The 25,716-nt window shown below is 41.2% G+C and overlaps 2 protein-coding genes across 6 annotated transcripts in view; one reads left to right on the top strand and one right to left on the bottom strand.

The window, feature by feature from the left end:
• Positions 1 to 6,317, top strand: part of SH3GL3 (SH3 domain containing GRB2 like 3, endophilin A3) — a 61,637-nt gene extending 55,320 nt beyond the window's left edge. For both annotated transcript variants that reach the window (XM_032700380.1, XM_032700379.1), the window contains one exon: positions 5,519 to 6,317. In XM_032700380.1, the coding sequence (XP_032556271.1) occupies positions 5,519 to 5,724 (206 nt within the window). In that variant the 3' untranslated portion in view covers positions 5,725 to 6,317. The remainder of the gene's footprint in view (positions 1 to 5,518) is intronic.
• Positions 6,318 to 8,160: 1,843 nt separating this feature from the next.
• LOC116792911 (lamin-L(III)-like) lies at positions 8,161 to 23,092 on the bottom strand. Of its 4 annotated transcripts, XR_004359301.1 has the most exons (13): positions 22,740 to 23,092; positions 18,474 to 18,630; positions 17,335 to 17,460; positions 16,257 to 16,427; positions 15,230 to 15,355; positions 14,889 to 15,109; positions 13,969 to 14,194; positions 13,039 to 13,146; positions 12,149 to 12,265; positions 11,945 to 12,052; positions 11,741 to 11,811; positions 10,367 to 10,398; positions 8,161 to 9,793 (listed from the first exon to the last, which is right to left on the bottom strand). XR_004359301.1 is itself a non-coding variant. In XM_032700374.1 (12 exons), the coding sequence occupies exons 1-11, from the start codon at positions 23,090 to 23,092 to the stop codon at positions 11,770 to 11,772; spliced, it is 1,755 nt and encodes a 584-aa protein (XP_032556265.1). In that variant the 3' UTR covers positions 8,161 to 9,793; positions 11,741 to 11,769. The 4 variants fall into 4 exon arrangements, 3 of the variants coding, with proteins under 3 accessions (XP_032556265.1, XP_032556268.1, XP_032556267.1); XM_032700374.1 differs by lacking the exon at positions 10,367 to 10,398; XM_032700377.1 differs by lacking the exons at positions 10,367 to 10,398; positions 22,740 to 23,092 and adding an exon at positions 18,840 to 19,099.
• Between the last annotated feature and the right edge of the window lie 2,624 nt (positions 23,093 to 25,716).

Below are 25,716 nucleotides of genomic sequence, written 5' to 3'. Positions count from 1 at the left end.
ATCTCCAGGTGCTAATTTTTCTCCACAGTCTGAGACCATAAATGATCAGTACAGGATATTAAATATTAGCTATGTAAAATTCAGAGAGATGACTCCCACCCTTACTGATTTTATTAACATTTTTTACTTTACTGCCCTCTAAATTATATGTGCATTAATGAACTGAAGTAGGTGTGGTGGTGTGGGCATAGGATCCCTCCTTGATTAGGCCCTGATTCCAGAAAAAAAAAATCAACTGTTGAAAATTGTATGAATAGTAATAATTAGTAAGGTTACACTACTCATTAAAATAGCTTTTCTTCATCTCATGAATAAAATTATTTTGTCCTATCTCCTTAATGACTGCAGTGCATGATGAAAGTTAAAAGACCAAACCAATAAAAAAACCAACCAAACAAAAAACTCAAAACACAGAAAACAACAATATGCAAAGAAAAGACAACCAAAAAAAGCCAAATTTTTCTATAAACATTTTTTGTAAAGAAAATAGAGGGGATGTAGGAAGCCAAAGGTTCCCTTCTCTGCTTGGCATGGTACTTAGGATCTTTTTCTGGATGTTTTTCTTTTTATTTTTTTTCCTACCTCTCCATTTTTCTTCTTCCCTCCAGTCTTGTTTCTTTTTAAAGGTTGTTGAGAGAGAAATGAGAGAACTAAAAGTGAAAGAATAAAGCTTGGAGCTGTAACTTCATGCTCCTTCTAATGTCTCTTTAATTTTCTTTGCACTGTGCTACAAGAGGAAGCTATTACACAATCCCATACTGAAGGGGATTTGCAGCAGTTTGGCAGCATAAATCCACCCAGCAAGATCTGATTCCTTGATTTGTTTGAAGCTCCCCTTGCTGCCTGAATGCTAAGAGTAGTTTTTGTGTTGCTGTCAAAAGTGGGCTGGAGGGAGACAACCCCCTCTGCACATTCTCCCAGGTCAGACCACTGGTTCCTAAGACATGTGATCCAAGGACACATTTCATTCAAAGCACTGGAGATGTTTGCATTGATCAATAACTTCCTGGTTATTTTATGAAAGTAGCAAAACCATAGCAACTTTATTAAAAATTCAGCATACAATTTCTAGGCCCCAATCAATTACTTATCAAGTTATCATAGCTTTTATTTTGTTCTGTTTTGCATGTGCAGTGGAGAAAGGAGATTCAGATTCAGCATTTGTATATAAACTAGTGTGTCAAACCACATTACAGTGGTTTATCATTGCCATCAAGTAATTGATCCAAGATGTCCTTTAAGGGTAATCAATCCTGCCTTTGGGAGGAAGACAGATGATGAATTCTCAAGGTTCCTTCCAGCCCACTTAGTTAAAGAAAAATCCCAGTTTTAATGAGCTGAAATTCAGTGAAAACTGAATAATAAATGAGCACTGACCACTAAGATAAGGAAGGAGTGAGCCACTTCCACTCATTGGCTCCATTCATGGACTGTTGCATGAACTGTTTGCATATCATTAAATGAAGGGTTGTCACTTACTGCTTCAGTCTCTCAGGGCTGTCAGAATGCAAAAGAACTAAAACAAAGATGAAAGAGATTAAAAGGAGAAATGGGATATTTGTAACAATTCTTGCCATTCTTAGTGTTGCTAATAACAGCAGAAAGACCATGTGTCACTTTTTTTCTCCTGAATAAAGTGTGAGTGCTGTGCTTACCTCCCCAGCAGGTACAATCACCAGTGAAATCACTGTTTATTCTCTTCTCTTTTCCTCTTCCTACTCAAAATTTTTCCATATAGATTTCTGTGGAAGTGCTGTGGGGTCAATATGCCCAGCTCATAAATGGGGAAACCTTTCTGTCCCTTTTTAAAATCAGGATCATGAAACAGATTAGATTTAGGTCTGTGATTTAGAGATGTGAACCAGGCAACTTTAAGCAAAACTGCTAAATGTCTTAAGGTCTCCCTATGGTAGGGGGATAGTATGACAATCATCCTCTTTTCCTGTAGAAAACTGACCTCTTCATCCTACACAAACAAGTATTTTCATGCTTAGTTTTTTCTGTTTACACACTGACCCTCTCAAAATATAGATGTTTAATTTCTCTGATACTGTCACTCAAGGTAAGTAGTATTGTGGTGTTAGAGAACCCCTGGAGATCGACAGGTCAGTTCAAAGTAAGCCATGATACTTTCACACAACTGCCACATTACAGATCTGAGCATGGAACTGACTTTTTCTGTGTTTCACAACAGTGTTTCAAGTTAAGTATCAGCTTCTTGGGGCAGAAACTGTATTTTCCTTTTTATGGTCTCTAACACATGGGGATTATTTACTACTAATGACTTGCACACATTTGCAGGGCTAGATTCACATAAACCTAATTTTTATGTTGTGATTTATTTGGCTGCTTTGAGTAAGCACAGATAAAAAAAAAATCTGTATTTTAGTTCTAATTCTTTGTTATCCTCATTAATCGTCTGCAGCTGTGAGCATCATCTGGCTCATTTTAGAACTCTGTAATTGCTGTATTACATCATGCCTTTCACTTGTTTTGTTTGTCAGGTTTGACTCTGATATGAAGTAAATGGATCTGGTTGCCACGTGCTGAAATTTAACATAAGCATCTAAGTGTTTACTCACTTCAGCTACAAGGGAGGCTGGGATTAATTATGTTAGGAAGCTTCCAGTTTGCAATTATTAAAGTACAGTCTTGCTATCTTATGTATACAACATGGTATAGAGGACAGAGTAGATGCAGGTACAGGCAGTAACCCCCTTTGGGGAAAACAAGCAAGTAAAAAACCAGTCTGTCATTGAATGGCATTCTGGCTTCATCCTGTAACACTCCAGAAATCACAGACAATTTCTTGCTTAACCTGGTGTTTGCTGTCCAGGCCTGAGTGGTGTGAAAGTTAATGACAATTCTTTTTTGAACATGACAGGAAAGTGTGACAGTTTTAACTCCACAACTAGAGAAATAAAGGAGATGTGTTTGGAGTTGCAAATCAACATAAATCCTGTTTGCAGAAATACAAGAGTGCAATTTCTTTAGCTGAAACCTCTGCAATGTATGTGCAAGTGTTTAATAGACAGCAAAAGGCTGGAGTGGTGCCAGCAGCTCTGTGATGTTAACCAGTGTGTGTTGCAGACTGTCAGGCAACACTGCTCCTGTTACCTTTGTCAGGGAAGCTTTGTCTCATTGGATTATACAGTAGCAGCAGCTGCCTGACTCTAATGAAGACTTTGACTGATCCTACAGCCTGGAGTGTAACCGGTTGTGCTGGCTGTGTCCATTATTTGAAAATCTTTCCAGGCTGCCAGACATCTTTTCAGTTCTTTGGAGCTTAAAATGAACCAAATGTGATCCATCTCATATCAGGTACCTTACTGTCAGAAATTAACAGGCCTGCAATAATAAATTAGCCCCATTGGAGCAGCTGGTGAAAGCGAGGAACTCTGTCAATTATTCTGAGTGCTGCCTTCTGCTGTTGACAGTTCCAGAGAGCTGGTACCAGTTCTACCTTGGCAAAGGCTGAAAATAGCTGAGCTATTTTTAACACAATCAGTCCTCTTGTGGTTTTAAACACAGTCCATTTTTGCTGGGCAACTGACTCCTCTTTATTTCTGCTTGGACTGTTTCAGCAAAAATAGGAGAACCAGGCTTTCCCCTGTACCAGTGTATTAGACCAGCCCTAATTTAGTTTGTCTCTGTAAAACTACCCTGAGCCTTCCACAGGCAGAGGACGAGTCTGGCTCTGTGACAGTGCTGCTCTGGGGAGGTTTGCTGAGCGGGATCTCTGCTGGCAATTCTCTCCCGTTGTTTTAAATAAAAGCTCTCTTCTGTCGCTATAAACCATAAAACATACCCACAAAATAGAAAAGTAATTCCTACTTGCCAGTTTTATAACACCAGATATTGCCCCAGTTGTATTATTGTCAATTAAAAAGATGCTTTCACCTGTCTGTTCTCACTAACTGATCACCAGAATAGTTCTCACCTGGTTTCCTTAAGAGACCTTCTCCTAATTCCTTTATCTAGAAAATGCTGAAAAGTTTCTTTTTAATAGTTTTCTGTGTATTACCATGATTAACAGATTAAAATGCATTTTTGCCACCTTAGCTACTCTATCTGTATTGCATTACTAGTTGTATGCTGATTTACCCAGTAAAAAATGATTCCTCAAGGGGATTGCATGATTAGCCTGTGGGATAGCTGGGGGAGAGAGTCCAGACTGGTATATTGGAAAATTGTTGCAATGTTCCAAATAAGACAACCTAAACAACTTACATTAGCAGTTAAACCTCTTAAATATTAAGTTCTAGTGTTCTAGAGGTGTCATGCTGCCAGGTGTTGCACTGCTGCTTACATGGCAACAGCATGAAATCTTTTCTCCTATTCTTCCTTTATAAATGTATTTTAAATTGCCAGACTTTCACTTGGATATACTAATATGTTTTTAAAAAATATGTTATGGCTGAACTTCAGTTGAACCTCTGGCTATCCTTGGCCATGGAGCTAAGCTTTACAATTTGAACATTAGATTAAATTTCATTAGAATAAGTTATTATTCGTAAATATGAATTAATATATTACATATATATCTTTACCACAAATCCAAGACAATGAACAGAATGCCTTTATAAAAGGTAACTGCATTTACAAGGTTAGCTTCTTTTGCTAATGGTGGTTCTGTTTTATACTTTATATTGTAGAATATACTTTATATTATACTTTATATTTACTTGTCTTCCTGTAAATAGATGTACTTACTATTACATTTGCATATGGTACCACTAATATTTTAAAAGAGTGATTTGGAATGAAGATCTTTATAGCAGGGCAAACACTTTAAGTCACAAAAACGGCCAGATCCTGTATTGGAAAACTGTTTTCATCCCTAAAATAGTTTGACAGGCACCGTTGTTCCCAGCATAACCTTTGCTGTAGTTCAGAGGGACGTGTACAACAAAGGATTTGAGCCCATGAACTCGGGGAGCAGTAGCCCAGAAGTGCCTGTCACTGCTCAGGTGAGGTGAGGGTGGAAGCCTTGCTCCTGCAAAGGCACAAGGAGTGTGACAATCCGGGTGGCTGCCTGCAGGCTGCAGGTGTGTGCAGGGAGAGCCCCTGCCCCCGTGGTATCCACACAGGAGCACTGGGCTGGTCTGCAATTTGTTTAAATGATTCCTTGTCATTTCCCCTGTTGACTGTTCTACTTCCTCAGCTCCTGCCCTTCCCATCCCTCTGTGGCAGCTGCTCCAGAGACCACACTGGTTTTGACAACTGATTACTCAAACCTTCAGTTTGAGATAAACATCCTTTTCAAAGGGAAGGCAGCTAGGAATGAAAATGGAGTAGCATCTGTACTTAAGGGAGGAACAGAATTACACTTTAAACTTACTGTAACTAGTCTTGTATTCTATATGCAGAAGCACCAGATGTTAGTGGGTAAAAGCAATGGAAAATCCTATCAACAGGACAGCAGAGCTACATTTTTGACCCCTTGTTTCATGCTCAGTGACTGGTGGGATGCTGTGAAGCTTGATTAATATGGTTGTTCTTTCTGTCACTGGGGCAGGTTCTTCTGTGCACATGGATCAGCCTTGCTGCCAAGCTCTCTACGACTTTGAGCCAGAAAATGAAGGCGAGCTTGGGTTTAAGGAAGGGGACATCATAACTCTGACCAATCAGATTGATGAGAATTGGTATGAGGGGATGTTAAATGGAGAGTCTGGCTTCTTCCCCATTAATTATGTTGAAGTGATAGTTCCCTTGCCTCAGTGATTGTGTCATTTGAGCTGTGAACATGATTTCATGACTGAAATGGATTCACAAATGTTCTGTCAGTGTGGCATTCTGTGAAAGCCTTGCTATTTGACTGACTTACTGACTTTTGTATGCGTCTTTTTAAAATGTATTTATTTTATATTCAAAAAAATTTCACCTTCCCTGATTTGTCAACCTGCAAAAAAACCCATACCTAGTTTTTTTGCTTTGTGCCTTGAAGATCACTGTATGAAGTGTTTACTGGTAGCTCACTGTTGCTCAAAAAATGCATTTCCTCGCTATTATTGTATGTGGATTTTTTTTTTACCTTTGGCTGCAATGATTTTACTATTGAAAACCATTTTTAAAAATACTGTTAGTGAAGCTAACTGTAACCAGTTCCTCAGTTACTGATGTCATTGAGCTCTTTTCATCTATCACACTGTAATTTATTGTGAACAAGTTAATACATCTTTCACATTGTATGTTGACAAAAGGCAAAGTGGTTGTTGTCAATATGATGATGATGTTGTACTAAGTACAAGTTCTCAGCATTGAAAATTCCTATAATTTACTGACCAAACTGAATAAATATTTCTGTGGGATAAGAAGAGTGGCTGCTGCTTCTATACCTATAGTTCTGGCACTTGTTTTTGAACTGGAGGTCACTTTTGTTGAATATATGAGCTTTCGGTGACAAAAACAATGCTACATTAAAAATGCACGAATAAAGACAAAGTATTAGTTTTATAACACCTCAGGCACTGAATTCTAATCATCTTGCCACCTCTCTACTGATTGTTTAGCATTTATAATGTCTAACTTTTTTTTTTCTAGGAGGAGGATAAGAGACAAATTCCTTGGAACTAAGTACAAACTGCTTCTAGTTCCACAGAGGTTGTATAGAACATGTAGAACACCTGTGAGAGAAATAGGTATCCCTGGTGCCTACTGCAAACAAATGAAAAATCAAAGCACTTCTACTTTTTATGTTTAGTTGAAAGGGATGGAAAGGAGAAAAAAGAGAAAATTAGGTGGTGAGGGAAAGATGTGATAACTAAAGATATGCTAAAAAAAAAAGCCTCAAAATTAAGGACAAATTTAGGTATCTTAAGTACTTAAGAACTAAATTAAGTTAGAATCACTGTGTTTCTCTATTAGCCATCTCTTGCATATTTAGTGATGGAGTAGCGACCAAATCAAGTCAGCAGCCCCAGAGGAAGGTGTGGTATTTTGCCAATTGCTCTCCATACAAGATAAATTGATGAGAAGAGAGCTGAACTCTTTTATGGGCAAACTGTCTTGAATCCACCTTCAGAGTTTCACTCTGTAGCCGGTTCTGTAGTGCAGTTGAAACAGCATTCCCCAGAGAGGAAAGAATTCCATGTGTATAACAGGTGCAGTCCCTTTTCCTTTTAAGAAGGATAAATGGCCCCCACCTGGCTCTCAAACCCATGGCTTTCTGATTTCCCTCACCTGGTCTAGACTTGTGCAATGGTCACAAAAGAAGAGGAGGGTTATCCTTCAGAGCTTCTGCTGGAGCCTGCTCCTTCAGGCACATCATTTCTGAATTACTAGTTACTAGAGCAACAACATGGAAAGAAAATTGCCCTGGCTGGTTTTTGAATGAAAGTAGCTATGAAGTTCTGAATATAAAATGCTTGAGACAACTTACACAGGTTCAAGTCTTTGGGATTCACAGCTGCTTTTGCTTTTCCTCCATTATAAGAGAGATCTCACCTACCTTACCTTTCCCGTACAGGCAAGAAATGAGGAATTGAAATCTCCCTTTTACCTCAACAGAATTCCCTAAAGGAAAGAATTATATATGCACAAATGTACATGCACAGATATATATATTTGAATTCTCAATACACTTTTCAATAGACAGCTTGCCATTTAGTATAGAGCTCCTGGACAGCTGCAAGAGATGCCTCATTAGAAGCAGAGAGTGCAAAATTAGTAACCTGGAAACAAATCAAAAGCTGTACACTGTTAGCAATTAGGGTTTCCTATGGTCTATGTACTTTACCCACTGTCATTAAGGTTTGCTGTCAGGAAGACAGTTTGCACAGTAGGATCCATTGCATAGCAGAGAATTGATTCTTCTATTTGTGCCTTTATAAAAAGTTGCATGCTAAGGAAAAGCAACAAACTACCCTGTAGACTGTGAATTGAGTAAACGGAAGCAGAACTTGTTTCCTGGACTGTTGCTCTTCCCTATCAACACTTGTGTACTACTTTAGCTCTTCCATGGCAGTTGCTTAACACCATCCCTCCCTTGTGCAGTAAAAAGGTTTTATTTGACATGCTGGAGATTCCTCTTAAATCAAGCTTTATTTGAAATATAATATAAACAGGAGAGCAGAGTACAGTTCTGAAGGTTTCTTCACTCTGCAGTCCCTAAACTTACCAGTTTATTCCTTTGAAGTCTTTTGAACCACTCAACTGAAATCAATGAATAAACAGACCTTTATTATTTAATTTGCAAATATTCAAATCCCAGACTTATATACATGACTTTTATATCCAAGACTTTTATATACATGAAAAATATCTTTAATAGTTAAAAAAGTTTTAAGAAATCAAGACAAATACAGCAATGTTATAGCAGCAGCTATTTCTATGGTTTCAGGTGGAACAAGAATTTGGATCTGCTACAATGCAAGTATTAAACCAACATCTACTCTTGATGTCTCAAAACTAGAACTTTCAAATAATGTAAAAGCTTAAGTTAGCATAAGCACCTTAACACCTACATCCTAAAACACCAAGGTCTTGAGTCTGGAACTGAGTCCTTTGGCAAGATAAAAGACAGTCAAAACACTATTCCAGCATCTAGATAAATCTGCAGGCTCAGCTACTCCCCCCTCCTGCTCTAAAGTAGAAGTGTACTTCCAGTGGCTCATCCAGGCCCTTCCTTTCCCCCTCAGGGCCAGCAGGTAAGTTCAGTGAAGAGAGGCAAGGAGTGACTGACTGCAGTGCCCCCAGAAGCTGAGTGCCTGGTTCTGAGGGTTACAGGACAGGCTTTTCATGGACCCAGAGCTATCAGTGATAGCACACTGACCAGTAGTCAAGTATTCCCCCAACTGGCCATTGGACACACCCCCAGTGCTGCAGACTGCAGAGAGTCAGTACATAAGCACTCTAAAAGCAGCTGTTTCAATGCATTTTTCACTACAGTTGGTGCTTTCTGGTTTTCATGTTTGTTTTAGCATGTTTTTCTTTCTAGCCCCTTAGAAAGTTGTTGTTGGGACTATTCAAACAGTGCCAACAACACTAGTCACAGTACCTGCCCTGTTGGAATGAGATGCTTTTTCACATTTACAGGATACATTTGTCCAAGTTAAGGTTGGCACAGCTATGCTGTGATATTCTGTGTCTAGGAATATACAATACTGAAACTGGGGGATTTCCAGGTGCTAGAATATAGAAACAGTATGTGTATTACCAGGCACAAATACTTTTTACAACTTGCTTTTAATTTTAAAAAGTGTTTCACTCCAGCAAGTGCTGTAGAGCAGTTTTCATATATTTCTGCATCAGGACCTGAGCAGGAAACATTTCAGACACTCATAACTCTTCAGGACAATGTTTTAACTTGCTCAAGGGGCAAGCCAGGGTGTGATCTGTCCCATTTCCCACTCAGGCTTAAAAGAGAAATTACCTTTGGAGAAACACCATATCAAAATATTGAGGCAGCCTCATGTTCATTGTCAAGTATTTAACATCCTTCTAGAGCACATTGAGAAGCTTTGTAAACTGTGTACCCTCCTCTCTTTCAGCAGGTCATGGAAACCAGATCCCTGTATAAAAGTAAAAATAAGTTCACATGGAGCTTGCATTCTACTGCTCTTTGTAACAGTGAATCCGAGGACAGGGTCCAGTATCAGAAGGTAGGAAATTCCATCATGTTCTAGACAATGTTTCTTACGAAGACATCAGGTGTGATGTGAATTCCAAGTTTCAGATATTGCAGAAGATACCAAAACACGTACAGTCTATGTCACTTGGGACTCAGAGATGTTTTCAGATGATTGTCTCTTTGTCCACATTACATGAGAGAACAGCTGGGATCCTCATTTTGCTGCAGCAAGAAAACATGAAGACATTAGCCTAATTAGCATGTGTACAAACTTCTTATTTCTTGCTGGTTACCTACTTGATCCTCATATAGCCATGGAGGGGTTTTAGTGTTCTGTAGATTTAGTTACTTAATAAAGCAAAGCAGATTTTCAAGAGAGGCAGTACATGAACTGTACTAGATGGTTTGTGGGTGGGGAGAAAGACTACAAACTTGTAAGAATTTGAGGCCATGCAATACATGAGCCTGTGCCTTCCTTCATGAAAGGCTGTCAAGCTCACTACCTCAGTTCTCAAGCATCAGAACTTCACTGGCATGCAGATTCATGCTGCCCTAGTTAGGATGGTAAAAGCAGAAGCAAAAGGTATGAAAACCCTGCCTTCTTTTAAAGCACAGCATGCATTCTTCTCATCATTTTACTGCATGCAAGAAGTTAACTGTTGTTTACTAAGCTGCCACTTCAGTACCACCAATGCAGCAGAAGCACACAGGTACTAATGTCAAAAGTTTAACAGGAGTTCAGCAGACAGGAAAGATATTAACATTTGATTGGAAGTATTAGAATTGATTCTTTACCATAAATGTCACACAACTGTATTGTAAAGTTGCTGATAAAACAGATTAGAGGTGTAAGGAAAAAAGTTACTTTTGCTTTCCCTCATTGAATACCAAACAAGCTATATCAGTGAACTCAAAAAAACCCACCTTTTAAAATAAAAAGCAGCCACCCTGGAGGAGAAGCACTACTCTAAATATGAAAAGAAGCTTGTTTTGGTAAATCTCTTCATGACCCTAAAGCTTCCTTCAACCATTTTGGTGTGTGCTGTGCATTAAGAGCCTAAAGGGCAGAACAGCATTATGGAACCTCTCTCAATAGCCTCATTAACAGGGTATCACCATCTTCAGTGACAGACTGAAAATATTACAAGAATGTGCATGCAAGTCAGGAGATTGATAAACATCCTTTAAGCCACATGGTATTGTAGGAACATATTTACCCAAATTTTCTGTTTGAAAAGATAAGAAAAAGAAACAAGCAGCAGGCAGTAATTGCTTGTTCTTGGGAACATTTTCTTAAGAAAGACAGCATGAAGGTGTTTTTGAGTTAGTGCAATAAGTCTTAAAGCTCCCACCACCATTTCCTAAATATTTTCATAATATATCTGTCTGAAAACTAAGAGGCAAATCCTCCTTTTAACTGTGTAGGATCAGTTTTAGGAAGAACTGTGGTAACTTAACATGTGTCAGCAGGAGGGAGGTTTTAGCTGGGCACAACCTTGCACTTCATGCCTTGAAGTCTGTACTAGCAAAGGGGACATAATGCTATTTCAGGTCAAGACACAAACCAATTTGGGTCAAGGACAGTTATAATTGTTCAGTTATAACCAATTTAAAGCCCTCATATTAGTTGTTTTAGACAACTTCAGCAATTAAAGATACCTCACTACCAGTATATCAAAGTGCAGTAGGAGCATCCAACATATATCAGAGGAGACTTGTAATATGGTTAATCAAGAGCCATTTGAAGGGGCTGTGGAGTCTTGCACAGGGCATTACAACATGTAAGTTTGTAGCCAGGGTTTGTAAGTATATTCAACTTAAATGCACACTGAAGTTATCTTAAGAGCAAGTCAGGGACACTGGAGTGTCAGATAAGTCACTTCATCTCACAAAAATAATGTTTGCATTCTGTTTGTGGGATAACAGCTTCAGAGTTAACACATAGTCAGATATTCAGATGAAATAGACATTAAAGGTTGTACCTTTCAGTGTGTCAGTAATAAGGTATTAAATATCTTAATGCATACTCAGCCAGAGAATAAGCAAAACATCAACTGCATTTCTGATGCAAAGCCATGCAAGCTACATCCTATGTGGGACAAGAGCTTGCAGCACCACTAATGAAGCAAGTTTTCCATGAGATGACAGGCATGATTCTCACCATCTCACCTGCTTAAGGATGCTCACAGGAACCACTATCATGAAACCAAACAACATTTCTTTTTTCTTCTTCTTTTGGTCTGACATCAAGAAAAACATTAATAGTTGAAGGATATGAATAGTACTTAAAGAAGTATTTTGATTTAGTATGGAAAAGAAGTGGCCATTGACTGACTCTGCTGATGGCATGCATTTAAACTTCAGGCAACTTACCTGAGATGCAAACTCCACTTCACTTCCAGTTATTTCTTCATAATCATCATCTTGCTCACTGCTTTCTTCTCCTCTGGGTACAAATGTTATCTTCCTCTCTGCGAGTTCCTAGAATACAATTGAATTGCCACCAAGGATCCTCGCAGATTAAGCACAAACAAATTTAGTATTAGGACAGTAGAAGCTATTTACTATTTCACTTACCTCACCATCATCTGTGATAAGTGTAACATCAATACTATCCCCAGTTCCCCAAGACCTCTGAGACTTCCAGACCAGATCACTTGGACCTGGGCTTACACCAGCAGCTGCACCCCAGATCTGCAATACATTTAGAGTGAGCTTCTGAAGAATCTTTGTAGTTAGAGGAGGATTCAGTCTAATACACGTAACTATCAAGTACTGCAATACCAAAGACGTCCAGTAACAGAAACTGAATCACTGTGATCCCTGGCAAGATCCCTGGCAAGTATTCTTAGGAATACTAAGAATGATGGTAAAGCTTTTTTTTTAACTGAAAACTAAAACACTTAGTGCAGAAAAGGCTGTTAACAGCTTCTACCTGCTGCAGAGGTAGCCCCGCTTGGCATGCGTAACATTTGAGTCACAGAGCCAAGCCATAGTCACAGACATGCTTGGGGCAGCAACTTGTGTGTACAAGAGCCTCTCTCCTGGTCACTCACAGATCTCTTGAGCAAGCTCCTACACAGTTTGGAGCAGCAAGTGTAGAGTTTGGCTCTTTATCGCTATCTAAATGTACTTAACAGTGCAATTTTAGAGCTAATGTTTAGCTTAGTACAATACTATACTTGGGGAACCCTGAGAATATACTACAGTACAATGATTCTGTTCACAATTAGAGCACATTCCAATCTGGGATGATCCAGGTTTCATCCAAGCTTTAAAGAAAATTTAATTGGCATTTCAGATCAAGTTGCTGCAAGGATTTTCCCCCATCTCCCTCACTACATAAAATAAGAACTTTAGTCCTTCAGGCACTTAAAGTATCAGTTTAGTTTTCCATATTACAGGAATCTCTATTGACAACTAAGACAGGAACAGAGCTGAGAAAGTTTGACAAAACCACTACCTACTGTAACTATTTGGCCTGCCTGAAGAGTGAACTGCGAAGGAAACTTGTAAGTAACATCTGACACACTTCCAATATGTCGTCTCAGCACCCATCCATGGAGTGATTGATCCTGTGGGACAAGAAATTTCACTCAGCACTGCAGATCAACACCATGTGATGCAAATGCAAGGTTCTTTCCAGACTCATGGGTCAGTTTTAATCCCACTCCTGTAGCATACAAGAAAGTGACCAATTTTGAGGAAGCAGGCAAGTTTCCATTACAGCCTCCCTATGTTTTCTCCTTGTATTTTAGGATTCTCCTTAGTCCCATAAGTTAGGCCACACCTATTCTTGCCTTCCATTGAAGGGGGGTCATGATGCTCTTTACCAGGTAGATTCTGATAAATGAAGTTTATCAGAACTGTGCCCACCTACCCAACTTGAGCCAGATATACATATAAAATACACAGCCTGTGAAGTTTTAAGGCATCTCAGACTGAAGAGGCTAGACTACAAGCCACATGTTTTGAAGCCCTGATGATTAATTCTAATAGCTCTGGCTTTGCAAACTAAACTAGTCAAAGAACTACCTAATTGGTCAGATAAATCCTCCACATGGATTAGATATCATCATCTCTATTCAATCTTTTAGCTGGTTTAAGTATTTTTAAGCAATAAGAGACTGTCATGATCCAATTTACTAAGCACCCTATTTAGTTCATCAAGGATAAGTAGTACTTCTGATAGTGCTAGCCTGAATCTGATGACAAACAGCTGAAGGTGTTAGATTTCTGCATAAGAGAACTCATTGCACCTCCACCCAAAAGCACCTCCCAGACAGCCCTGTGAACAGAACACCCGCAGTACCAAAGAAGTCAGTCTCTAGTCTGTCATTAAGCTACAAGTCATTCACAGTCACACTTGGCAATGAAGGCCATGAAAGCAAAAGTACCTCATCAGAGTTGTTTTTAACCCTGACAAATTTCCCATCTGCATCGATCTCTTCAATGGATACATTTCCAGAAGCTGAGGCATGCTGAACAGTCTTAAATGCAGCAGCACACTCTCTCTTTTTGGATTCTTTCACTTTCCTTTTCTTCCCATGCAGAAACCTCCGTCCTTTGCTTGTTGTTGGAGTTGCCATGCTGCGTGAAGATGGAGTGGGTGACAGCCTTAGCCTAGAGGAGAGTCAGATAACATTCACTTGACTGTCTGACATGCTTGATTTCTTGTCAGTCCTATCCTCCTACTATAACCAAGACTAACAGCTTCCTCTATCCAAGCTTTCCATGAATATAAGATTTTCTTTTTATTGGCAAGAGTAGCTAAGGCTTGTTAAGTCTGGAAGACAGCTCCAGCCCTGAAGTCCAGAGCAAGCTTATACTGATAAGAAAAGATTCCCAACTGCAGTAAGTATTCCTTTAAAGTCTCTACAGACACAGTCTTCAGTAAAAGTAATTTTAAGGGGTTTGACCCTTCTTATTGAGAGTTCATGTCTCTATAGGCAAGAGAGATATCATGTCTGGATAGATGGCAGTTGATACAGTTTCTCAGTTTCATTCATGGAACTTGAGCACTGTCTTTGATATATCTTTAAGATGTAGCAGAAAACTTTGAGGAAGTGGAGGAACGTCTAATGGACCTTTGAATTTTATCAGTTGGGTTTATCAAGCTACTTCATCTTACTACACCATGTGTTAGATGTGGGATATAAATACCATCTACAGAAGATTGTGCTTCATTAACTAAGTTACTGCACTAATGACATACTTAATGTTTGTGTCTTATCTCCTCCATGTTCTGAAGGTATACAGTTCGTGTAGATGTCCTGAATGAAGCAAGTCCTCATATGAAGATCTTGTCATAGCCTACCTCTGTTCCTCTCCTTCCAGCATCTTTCTGTAGGCATTTATTTCCAAATCCAGAGCCAGTTTCACATCTAAGAGATGCTCATATTCTTCCAGCTGTTCTTGTGCCTGCCTCTGAGCTTGTGCCATTTCTTCCTCCTTTTCAGCCATGTGCCTTCGATGGAGATCACGATCATAATCCAGCAAGTCCTGTAGCTCCTTTATCCTGCTCTCCAAAGCAACATTCTAAAATGAACAGAATGTAAAAAAAACCCCCACAACTAAGGATTAGAGAGAAGAGGCCAATATTTTCGATTGAATATCTAAATTAAAATAATTCTAAGGTTATACAAATAAAGACAGCACCTGGCTTTGATACTGATTAACTTGAGATACCAGAGTATCAATTCTCTTCTTTGTTTCCAGCAGCTCCTCCCGAGCAGCACTGGCAGACTCACTATTTCTTCTTGCAGTTAGCTGGGCATTCTCCATCTGCAGATAAGTCACTGTTAGTAATCAGTTGCACATTACCATATATTTTAAATACAGAAGGAAACCCAAGTAATTTTCACCTGTTACATCTGGAAATAGTTTTGTTTTACTTAAGTGTGCAGATATGAATGAAATCCAGCTCCAAGGTTTTCACTGCTTTCCAAGGAGGCTTACACAAGTTTGACATTTATGTCAGAAAAAGTCAGCAATAAGCAGGTAGTGAAAATGGCTGGATTAGCATATTTCAGTTAGAGATGCACGAAGTCTTTGTATAGACATTAAGTAAATTAATTCTCCAGAAGAACAATGGAGAATATATTTAGAAGCTGCTTGTCAGAGCATAGGGCTGCAGGACATTGGGTGTGCATATCAAACTATTATTGCTCTTCCCCAAAAGGTCTGTTACTAAAGAGTTCCTGCATCATTATAAGCAGCATTGAATTGCTCTACAAATAGCTCAATCTTGAGATTTTCCAAGAAAGGATAAAGTGCTCCTACAAGAGGCACTCAGAATTTCCAGTCAAAACAGAAACAGAAGCATCCAAAGGAATTCACTGAATTGGCACATAAGTTAGAGCATAGAAAAAGTTAGGCTTTATTCAAGACTGAAATCGCTTTATACACACCTTGGTCCCAAATTTGTCAGAAGTCTCAAATATAATCAGCTATTCCTAGTCACTTCCCAAAGGGACAGTATTTATGCTTGAACCAGTTTGGTTTGGGACCAAAAGTTTGCAGAAATCCTAAATTTGACACTGCTTTGAAATTTGAACTTATGCCAAGAAGCTCCACACTGAACGCAAGGGATCCATTGGATAAGCTGTTCTTGCTAGCATGACTTTAATTGTGTCAAGGTGCAGAGAACTTCAGCTTTGTTTTACTGTCATCTTTACAAACTCACCTTTGCACTGAATGTTCGCTCCAGCTCCTCTTTGTATCCTTGAATTTGTTCTTCGTGTTGTCTTCTGATCTCCTGCAGAGCTTCTGAGAGCTTACTCTCAAATTCTCTCTGACGGCCAGATTCTACTTCTGCTACCCTGCTCTCATGGACTCTTTTTGTCTCCTTGAGCTTCTAGAAGGAGAAGAAATTTTACAGAGAATAAACAAGCCAATACAGTTTGAGACTCGAAGTGTACCAGCTTCATGACTCCTTCACTCCTGAAGCACATTTCTCACTGAGTACACAGTAATTCATCTTGATTCCTATCTTAGATGTTCATCCATTAGGTCTGGCATGCCCACCTTGCTAGCTGCCTCACTATTGTTTTGCCATCTCACTGCCAACATTGCTCAAACTAATAAAAGTAATAATTCATATTTAATTGTAAGACTTAATTCTTTGCACTAGATAGATTGTTTATTTTACTTTGAACACATGCAGATACACTTCAGTTTCTTCAAGCACTGTTACTTCACCTATTCTTGTTTTATTCAAAAAGTCGTAGCAGTTGGTTAGAGAAATTAGAATTCTATCACTTAAACCACACACTTCAAGATTCCTACCAGCAAGAAGGAAGCTGGTTTACATTCACATGTTTCTTAGTTCTATGTACTGACTTCTCTCACAAAGGTTACCAGACACCGTTAAGAAGTGTTAAGGAAGTTGGGAACACAAGTTGCTTATTAAAGCAGATTTAATTTCTTCGCTTATTTCAGGCTTCAAGCAAACATCTGGAATAATTTAACAGTAACTGTAATATATGCACTTTCACAAAATAGTATACTGGGATTGTAGTTCAGAAGAGCAGCCTGAGAAAATTCTCTCATATTCCAGATATCTATTGGTACTATCCCAGTTAACATGAGGTTGTATACTTCCTTGAAGTCTTCCTAGTTAGGTGGATTCAATTAGGTGATGGGCTGCCATAGGTTGGCTCAGCTGGTTACCTTTTTAAGCATTAAGCCCATCTTAACCTTACTTTTAAGTGCATCCATGGATACTTAAAAAAAAAATTGCTGGTTTATAAGCTAAAACATACATCTTCATGAAGGCGCTTCTGGAACGTCATTTCTTCCTGCAAAGTTTTCATATGATTTTCTAGGTCCACCCTCCTCAACATTTCACTGTGGAGATGCTTTGTGGTATCTTCCAGTGACAGATTCAGCTAGAAAGGACAGACGACAGAGTTATCAAAATTAAGAGGTCATGTTTTCAAATTAAGGCAGCCAATTTGTTACAGATCATTCAACTTCACTCCCACAGCAACCAAAACACGCTGCTTGAGTGAAGTGGGTTATTCTGTTTAAGTTCTTATTTCAGTGGGATCCAGAATATTACCAACAGATAGAATCCTATTGAATTTTTATGCAGACCAGATTTCCCACAAGGCAAATGCAGAGCAGCCCTTAATGCCACCAGCTAAGTTTGACTCCTCAAAGTAGACTTCTGATCAATTGTACCATCCATATACATTCCTCCCCTTTTACAACAGCAGATATTTAGAACTTCTTCCTAACTCATCATATAATTTCTTTGACACTTAATGAAGTAAAATCCTCCAGATATAGCCTACCTACACTGACATGCTATTATACACTTCCAGTGTTGGAGTATGTTGCTTTAATGATACAATGCTGTTTGTTTTGTTGGGTTTTTTAAAGTTTTCATCCTTACAAATTTGAAATTAGCTTATTCAATGAACACATTAAAGCATGAAGATACTAAAGCTATGCTCTTATAAGTGCATTGATAGAGTAGCAACTCGAGCAGAGTTCATTTTAGTTGCACAAAAGCCTACAAAAAAAGAGTAGTCAGAACTTATTCTACCTAGATTTTAAGCATAAGGAAGCAGGGGTTCTCAAGGGCTCCCTTCCTTGACACATTACAGAATTCTTCAGGGATTACAGCAGTATTACAAATTTCAACTTGTTTTGACCTTAGAACAAGAAACATTACATACTGTGGTCACAGAATTTAAGGTGCATGCAACAGGTGGAAGTTTTAAGGAACTATCAGTAGCAATTGCTTTCAGCAAGATTGTGGAAATCTTTTTGCCTACTCTTCACTGCCATAGTTAATGGGCTTTCCCTGCTTTTAGATATCAAAAAGTAATTGGGGAAAACCAAGCAAAAACTGCAGGAATAGCAGCAAAGTTTAAATTCCAAGAGCAAGTCTTACCGTGAGTACTTCCTCCTTTAAGTCACGGAGCTCACTCTCCAAAGTGCGGTTCTCGCTCAGGGCTGTGGCTAAGTCAGCTTCCTTCGCGATCAGCTGGGCATCGAGGTCTCTCAGACGAGCCTGGGCCAGGTTCAAATCACTTTCTTTTTTGGAATTCCTGCAAGTGAAAGTTTTATACTGGTAAGTTGCAGCTGGTGAGGAAGGGTTTGTTTTCAACGTGTTTCAACGTGTTTGCCTTCAGAGGGGTCTGTGGTGAAACAGAGGGGAGGTTAATCGTGCTCACGGTGAGAGCACAGGTGAGCTGTAAAACAAACCGGACAGGCCCCTCGGACAAGCATCATTTGTTTAACCGGCAAGATTCCTGACCCATTTTCCAGCTCGTTCTGCGCGAATCCTATCCGGAAGCCAGCTATTTTCCACGGCATTCCCAACGGGAAAGGGAAGGGACGGCACAGGCCTCCAGCTCCACAGGGAGGGATGGTCACGCTCCGTGACCGAGCCTTCACGGACACTCCCCCGCAGCAAGGGCCGCCACCAGCCCGCCGGGAAGGCGCCTCACGGCACCGGGGGCTCCGACCCCGCACGGCCCTGGCCGGGGAGACCCGCAGGGGCTGAGGCGGCCGGGCCGGTCACACACGGGGCGAAGCGCCCCCTCCTCCGCGGGCTGTGGCTGCCGGGGGTGCCGCTCCTCCTCCCCGCAGCACAGAGGGAGCTTTGTCCCCCGGAGGCCACCGGCCAGCCCTGGGAGCTGCCCCGCTGGAGCTTTGCCTCCTGCAGCCCCTCAGCGAGGCTCGACAGCCGCCCTCCCTCACAGCACCCCTGCAAGGGACTGCCCTCCCTCGGGAAGGACACGCACTCCTCCCTCCACCGTGGAGATGCAGGGGAAGAGCAACTTTGCCTTGGGAAGAGGCATCTCCAGACCAATGCCCAGGCACTGCACCTCGGGTACCGCCTGCATGGCCAACAGGGTTATGTTGCCAGTTTTGCTTGGCACCACGGCAGCAAAGTGTTGGGCCCACAGCGAGTTCTGTCAAAGAACACAGTGATAACTCCCCACACTACTCCAACTTTTAAACTCCTTTGCAGTTGCCCTGCCCACTATCCAGAGTCTTGAGTTCCTGCTCAAAACTCAGACTTGAGCTTGCAAAGAGTAAAGGCCTCAATCTGTTTTGGCAAAATCTCTTCTGCCAAGTGGCAAAGTTGTGCTAGTTCATACAATGAGTTTTCCAGTGGATAACAGAGCAGAGTTGGAGAGAGTCCAAAGCAATTCTGCAGGACTGATCAGCTCTAGAAAGCCTGGACTGCAAGGAAAGATTGGAAAAAACTTAGGGTTGTTTAGTCTAGAGAACAGAAAAGTGACAGGAGACAGAACAGCCTTTACATACATGAAGGGAATCTATTTTCCATGTCTGCTGTAGAACAGATGGAAAGCTGCAAGTTTAAATTGCAGGGAGGAATATTCGGGTTAGATGTTAGGGGGAAAAAACTAACAGTAGTTCAACATGGAAGCACATTGCTTGGGGGGGATATTCTGGAATCTCCATCATCTGGAATTTAAAATAAGAGTTACACAAAATCTGCTAGAAGGGATGCAGGTATGGCTGCTTCCAACACAGGCCTGGGGCATCTGGTTACATCAAGTTCTTGTTCAAGGCCTTTTCTAGTTCTCCTCTACAGAGACCTTTGTTCATTGTGCTTTGCTAGCAGAGGTTATTTAGTCTTTACTCAGACTCTAGGAGGAAAGTAGCTCTACTAACTATGAAAAACAGATAATGTGCTATAGTTTTAGTATTTACAGGTTTCTTTCTTTTCTAGGTATTCACCTTCCTTTTGGGTCTCTCCTACCACTTACTGTATTATATATGATAGTAAGTATATCAATAACACTACATAGTAATAATATTGACTGTTTCATCCTACAATAATATAAATTTCATTCTGCAATCAAAGTGTTTACAAAACTGAAATTCCATTACTATCTGTGTTTTAGCAGTCCACTTTCCCAGAGTAAGCCTCTGACAGCCAGGCTGAGGTTTCCTAGATTCTTTCCTGACAAATATTTTCAAAGAAACCAGGACTGAGTCATTTCGTCTTTAAGAACAATAATTTAAAGAGTCTGACTTTGACAAGAGCTTTTATTATCCTTTTAAACCAAGTTTGGGGTTCTGAACACCACTTTATACCATCATGCAGAAAGCAGTGACAGTTACAGTACTCTGCACTATTCCATATACCAACCATTCTAGAACTAAGTGTGAGTTACTGACTATCAATTACAAGTAAAAACTTTGAGGCACTGCCAATCACATTCTCTGTAAGTCAGGATGTCACATATGCTTGATCTGAAGAATTTAAATAATTTTACCAGAATATTTCAGGTATGTGTTCAGACTCCAGTTTGTCAAGACCAGAGGACGTCAACAGCATGTACAGAATTCATTCTTATGGCCTCAGCTGCTACTCCATGTGTGTCAGTTCAGCAGTAAAATGCACATCTATACTCCCTGATGCAGAAAGGAACTGGTCTTGTCTCTCTCTGCTGTGTTACTGTAGTTGCTTTGACCTTCCTCAGGCTCTGAATTCAACCAACTGATATGCTTATCTACAACTCCTCCCCCCCAAACATCCTTGGCCTACTTCCAGTCACCACTGTAAGTAGTAAGAAAAAAACTGAAATGCAGTAAGTCATCACAAACTTTGAGTCTCTCAACTTGTGATTAGTCAGAGCCAATATTTAATGCTGTTGGGAAATTATCTGGTGACATTCCATACCATAAGAGTTAAACAGCCACCAGGTTATTTAAAGGGTGTATATATTAAGGGCACGATACCCTCAAAGTTTGTTCCAAGTCATCTGAGACATCTGCAGTTGGGCAGCCCAGATACAACACACATCAATATTAGGACCTCAGTCTAGTCTTTTCAGAAACCAGTATGTACTGGATATCATTTCCCATGGGATGTAAATTTAACCACTTCTAAGACCTAGTTAAAGTAAAGAAAAAACAACAGTCTAGAGGACTGCATACCTGCCAAGTCTAAAGCTTTATAAACAAAGTCAAAGTTATACAAACACAAAGAGTAGCAGAAGAGTTTTAGAACAGGCATTACCCCTCTCCTCACTGTCCAGACAAGTGGCTGGTTAGATTTATGAAACAGATCTGTGAGCCAAAACCCAGCATGACTGAGACAAGCCCAACAACAACTATGCAGATGAAAACAGAAGCTTAGAGTAAAAACACACTTTATTCCCAAGCAGAACAGCTACTGAGCCTATGAGGGGGCAGTACTTGCTCCATACAGGCATTAAAAGAAGAAGCTAGTGCCTAAGTTTGCTATGATTACATGTTTATAACAAGATGTTGGAGGCTTGTGGACACCCAAATTATTACAAGTCTGTAGGTGATTTAGGGGTACAATGGGTCATTAAAGTAATTAGCAGTGCTAGTATGCTGTATACATCCATAAAGGAAGCTTGTTGGGATTGGACACTTGTTTCCTCCTCTTCACTACACTCCTCTTCCCTCCTTCAAGAGGATGTGATTGCACTTATATTGGGCCACCCCTTTGTTCCAGGCTAGGCAAGACTAGACAACAAGATGATTCCAGGCTCAGGATACACATCTTACAAGAAAGTCTAGCTGAAACAGCAGGCAGCTTGTCCCAGTAGCATGTAAATCCAGACCCAAAAGCCACTAGGAAAACTCCTATGAAGTACCAACCTGGACCAGGTAAGCTATACTGCTCCCAGGACTGCCCTCTCTGGACAATGCCTGAGCAAAACAGCCCAAAAGAGATGTGCATTAACTCCATACAAATACTCCTTCCACTGCTTCCATAACTTTCTAGATACTTTCCAGCATCTTGAGCATTTGTAAACACAGGTGTGGTGCCAAACCCATGCAGCTTTACATTCATACTCTATAAGAGCACCCAGCACCCCAAATTTTGACAGAGCCCCATGCCCAACCCAGGTGCCATGCCACCCCATAGCACCACCAGAGGAGGCACTCCCAGTAGTGTCCCTACAGCTCACCTTCAGAACAGGAATCCAGATGTCTCCTAACCCAAGACACTCCAACCTCAGAGAGCCTTTGGGGTGTCACCCCTGCACGACCCATACACCCAACATCCCTGTGCACTCCCCCTACAACACACAGCTCTTGCCAGCAGCATCCCCTTCCCCTCATCCCGCAGGAGCCCCGAAGGGCCGGCTCTCCGGGGTGTCCCCAGGCAGGGAGGCCTGCTCGGGGCCGGGGCACCGACCGGACGTGCAGCTGCCGGTGATCCTCGCCGATCTTGCCCAGCTCCACCTGCAGCGTGGCCCGCTCGATGGCGATGTCGTCCAGCGCCCGGCGGGCGTCGGCCAGCTCCGCCTGGTAGTGCAGCCGCAGGCAGTCCAGCTCCCGGTCGGTGCCCGCCTCCTGCTCGCTCAGTCGCAGCTGCAGCGCCGAGTTGTCGGCCTCCAGCGCCCGCACCCGCTCGATGTAGGCGGCCAGGCGGTCATTGAGCTGCTGCAGCTCCTCCTTCTCCTGCAGCCGGCTCAGCCGCGCCGGGCTCAGCGGCGTCTCCGCGGCGCGGCCACCCCTGGCCGGCGTGGGGGGGAACTCCGTGGCCATGGCAGCTCCTGCCCGGGCCCCGCCGCCGCCGGGACCGCCCCGCGCAGGACACCCAGCGCCCGCCGCCGCCCCGGTATAAATAGCCGCCAAATAGCCGGCAGCTGCCGCCGGCCCGCGGAGAGGGTGGGCGGCTTAAAGGGCTCGGGCTGTGCCCCGCGGCCGCGGCGGCCCGGACGATCAGGATCTCCTGTAGAAAACCGACTTTTTTCTTTTTTTTTTTTTTTTTTTTTTTTTTTCCTCCTTCTCTTCCCTGCTTTATCTTTTACACGTGCCTTGCTGCATCTCATCAGTCCAATGGTGCTGCCCGGAGAGGGCGGAGGAAGGAAAAGCCTACCCAGCGTTCTCACAGACCTGTGCAAGCGGTCGGGGTGAAAACAAAATCGCAGGTTTAGGAAGATGCATGACAGCTGCAGTGATGCTCATACTCCAGCATGATGCTGCGTCAGTGCTCTGCCTGTTCTATCTGTTTTGTTTTTTGAAAGTGTTCAGCTGATGAAAATAACCTTTTTGTTCTGCTCTTGGTGATCATTTTTAGCTTTCCTGTCAGCCATCCCAGTGTGATAGAACACAGGTGGAAGGAGGACCTGCGTGAAGACAACTGTGTGAAGCAGTCTGCAAAGCCTTACACTAATTACATTTTATGAAAATCAGCGTTCAGTACTGATTGCTTCAACAATCAGGTTGCTTCAGCACTTCTTTAGTAAGTGATATGTACAGTGATAGTTGTCAGTTTCCTCCAGTAGCTAATTTATTTACGCTTGTTCGCTTACATTTTGGAGAGCAGATGCTGTAGAGATCTCATTCAGTATGAGCACCAAAATCTCTGAACATTACTCTAACTGTTAATTATTACGTTTGTTGTGGCAGTTACAAGAAATGTCACTTGAGAGCTTAGCTTAGGTTAATGTTATTTCCTACACGTAAAAATGACCTTGACATCCTCTTGGAGCTCTTCAGATAGCTTTTTAGATAGGTTTTATGAAGGTCGTAGGCATAAAATCAAGCTTCACTTTATAGGTGGGCAGGCAGGTAATATTGGAGACCAACATAGCTGGGCCCAAGGCTGTAGCTGGGGATTTTAGAATAAGGTGATGTATACCCCTGGATACAAAGTTACAAAGGAGATAAGGACAAAGAGGGAGGTATGAATGCTCATCAGGGGTTATTCTTCAGATCATCTTTACACATTTGTTTAAAAAGCAAAACATAATTTCAAGATTCTAAAGCTACGTGCAGCACAGTAATGACACATGGCCAGACTGAGCTCCTCTGGTTCTCGTCCTAGCAACACCACCAGGAAATTCTTTTCTGCAGAGTAGTTCCAGTGTTTTATTTTGATATAATGAGTACTTGTTTGTCCTTTATTGCCAATAGAAAGCTCAATTCAAGAAAAATAAAAACTATGATTTAAATCTGAACATGTAGCCCTAAGACCAAGATGTACATCTGAGGGTTTATTTCAGCTTTGAAACCTCAGTCCTCATCAAAGAATGTGATCGTTTGTTGTTGCCACACTTGATCGTTGCATGTTACTGGCCAGCTGTTCAAATACATTGTATGGTTTTGGAACAGATGCGGAACAAAGCAAGAAATCTGCTATTCTAAGAATATTTTCCTTGCCTGCCAAGGTTTTATAATAGTGCAAACAGAAACAGCTAAAAGAAATAGTTCAAAAATAGTCTGAGCTAGTTTTATCTTTTGGATTCTTTACCTACCCTTCCTGTGTGAGAACAGAAGGTGGCAACTTAAGGAGAGCATAGTGGAAGCCTGTTGCTGACTCTTCTTTCTGATATTTTTTGTGACTCTTTCTTTGATAGTCTGTACTGGTTAGACCACAAGCATAGCTGTAGAATTCCTGCAGGGATAAGCCTCTCCCATCTTTTTCTACTGATTCAAGGATAAAGATATTAGGAATGTTTCAGGATTAAGAGATAGGGAGGGTATCAGGAAAAATTGTGGGAAAAGGTATATGTCCTAGACTAAAACACCATAAAAGCTATTCTACAAATAGTCCTTTTACAGGAAAAAGGAAATATGTGAGATTTAAACAGTATTAACAGGTGCCATAAAGTTGGAATTAAAAAAAAGTGGATTTTTTCAAGTATTTTAATAAAGCTCTTGATATTGAGTTGGTGAAATTAGGCAAAAAAAAAGAATACAGCAATGCAGTGATACAATTAATCCCATGAAAAAGTCAGGTGAACTTTTTGCTATCCTTTTCCTTAGGTATCTGCTAACTGATTCCAGGCATGTGTAAGCAGTGTGTCTCTATTGCTCCCAAAGTGTTGCCAGCTGGGGCTCTGGGTGGACTAACATACCTTTACGACCTTGACCAGCTTCAGCTGAGGCTTCTGCCCACGCTGCTTCCTGTGGGTGCTGGAGCTCCATTTAAGCTCTGGCCTGGCTCTCCTGCAGGTTTGCTGAGCTGTGGTCTCTGGTAGCCTGTGGGCTGGTGTTTTTTCTGGCTTGATTTTGTTCCTGCCTGGTTACTGCAACTTTGCCTGGACTCTGCACACTCTGACTGTCATCTCTAGCTCCCCGTGTATTTTGCCTAGAAGCAGTGGGACAGGCTGCAGCTTGTGTGGCCCCTGCCCTGCCAGCCTGGCTACCTGACTGGGTTCTCT

This window comes from Chiroxiphia lanceolata, chromosome 12 (genome assembly GCF_009829145.1).
Source record: "Chiroxiphia lanceolata isolate bChiLan1 chromosome 12, bChiLan1.pri, whole genome shotgun sequence".
Classification (NCBI taxonomy): Eukaryota; Metazoa; Chordata; class Aves; order Passeriformes; family Pipridae; genus Chiroxiphia; species Chiroxiphia lanceolata.
This window is presented reverse-complemented; position numbering and strand designations above follow the sequence as displayed.

Excerpts from the sequence above, each read along its gene's own strand:
- LOC116792911 (XM_032700374.1), bottom strand. The coding sequence starts at position 23,092 with ATGGCCACGGAGTTCCCCCCCACGCCGGCCAGGGGTGGCCGCGCCGCG. Across the intron at positions 17,461-18,473 it reads TAAAGGAGGAAGTACTCACG|CTGAATCTGTCACTGGAAGA; the intron begins GTAAGACTTGCT and ends TGTCCTTTCTAG. Across the intron at positions 14,195-14,888 it reads CTGGAAGGAGAGGAACAGAG|GCTAAGGCTGTCACCCACTC; the intron begins GTAGGCTATGAC and ends ACTCTCCTCTAG.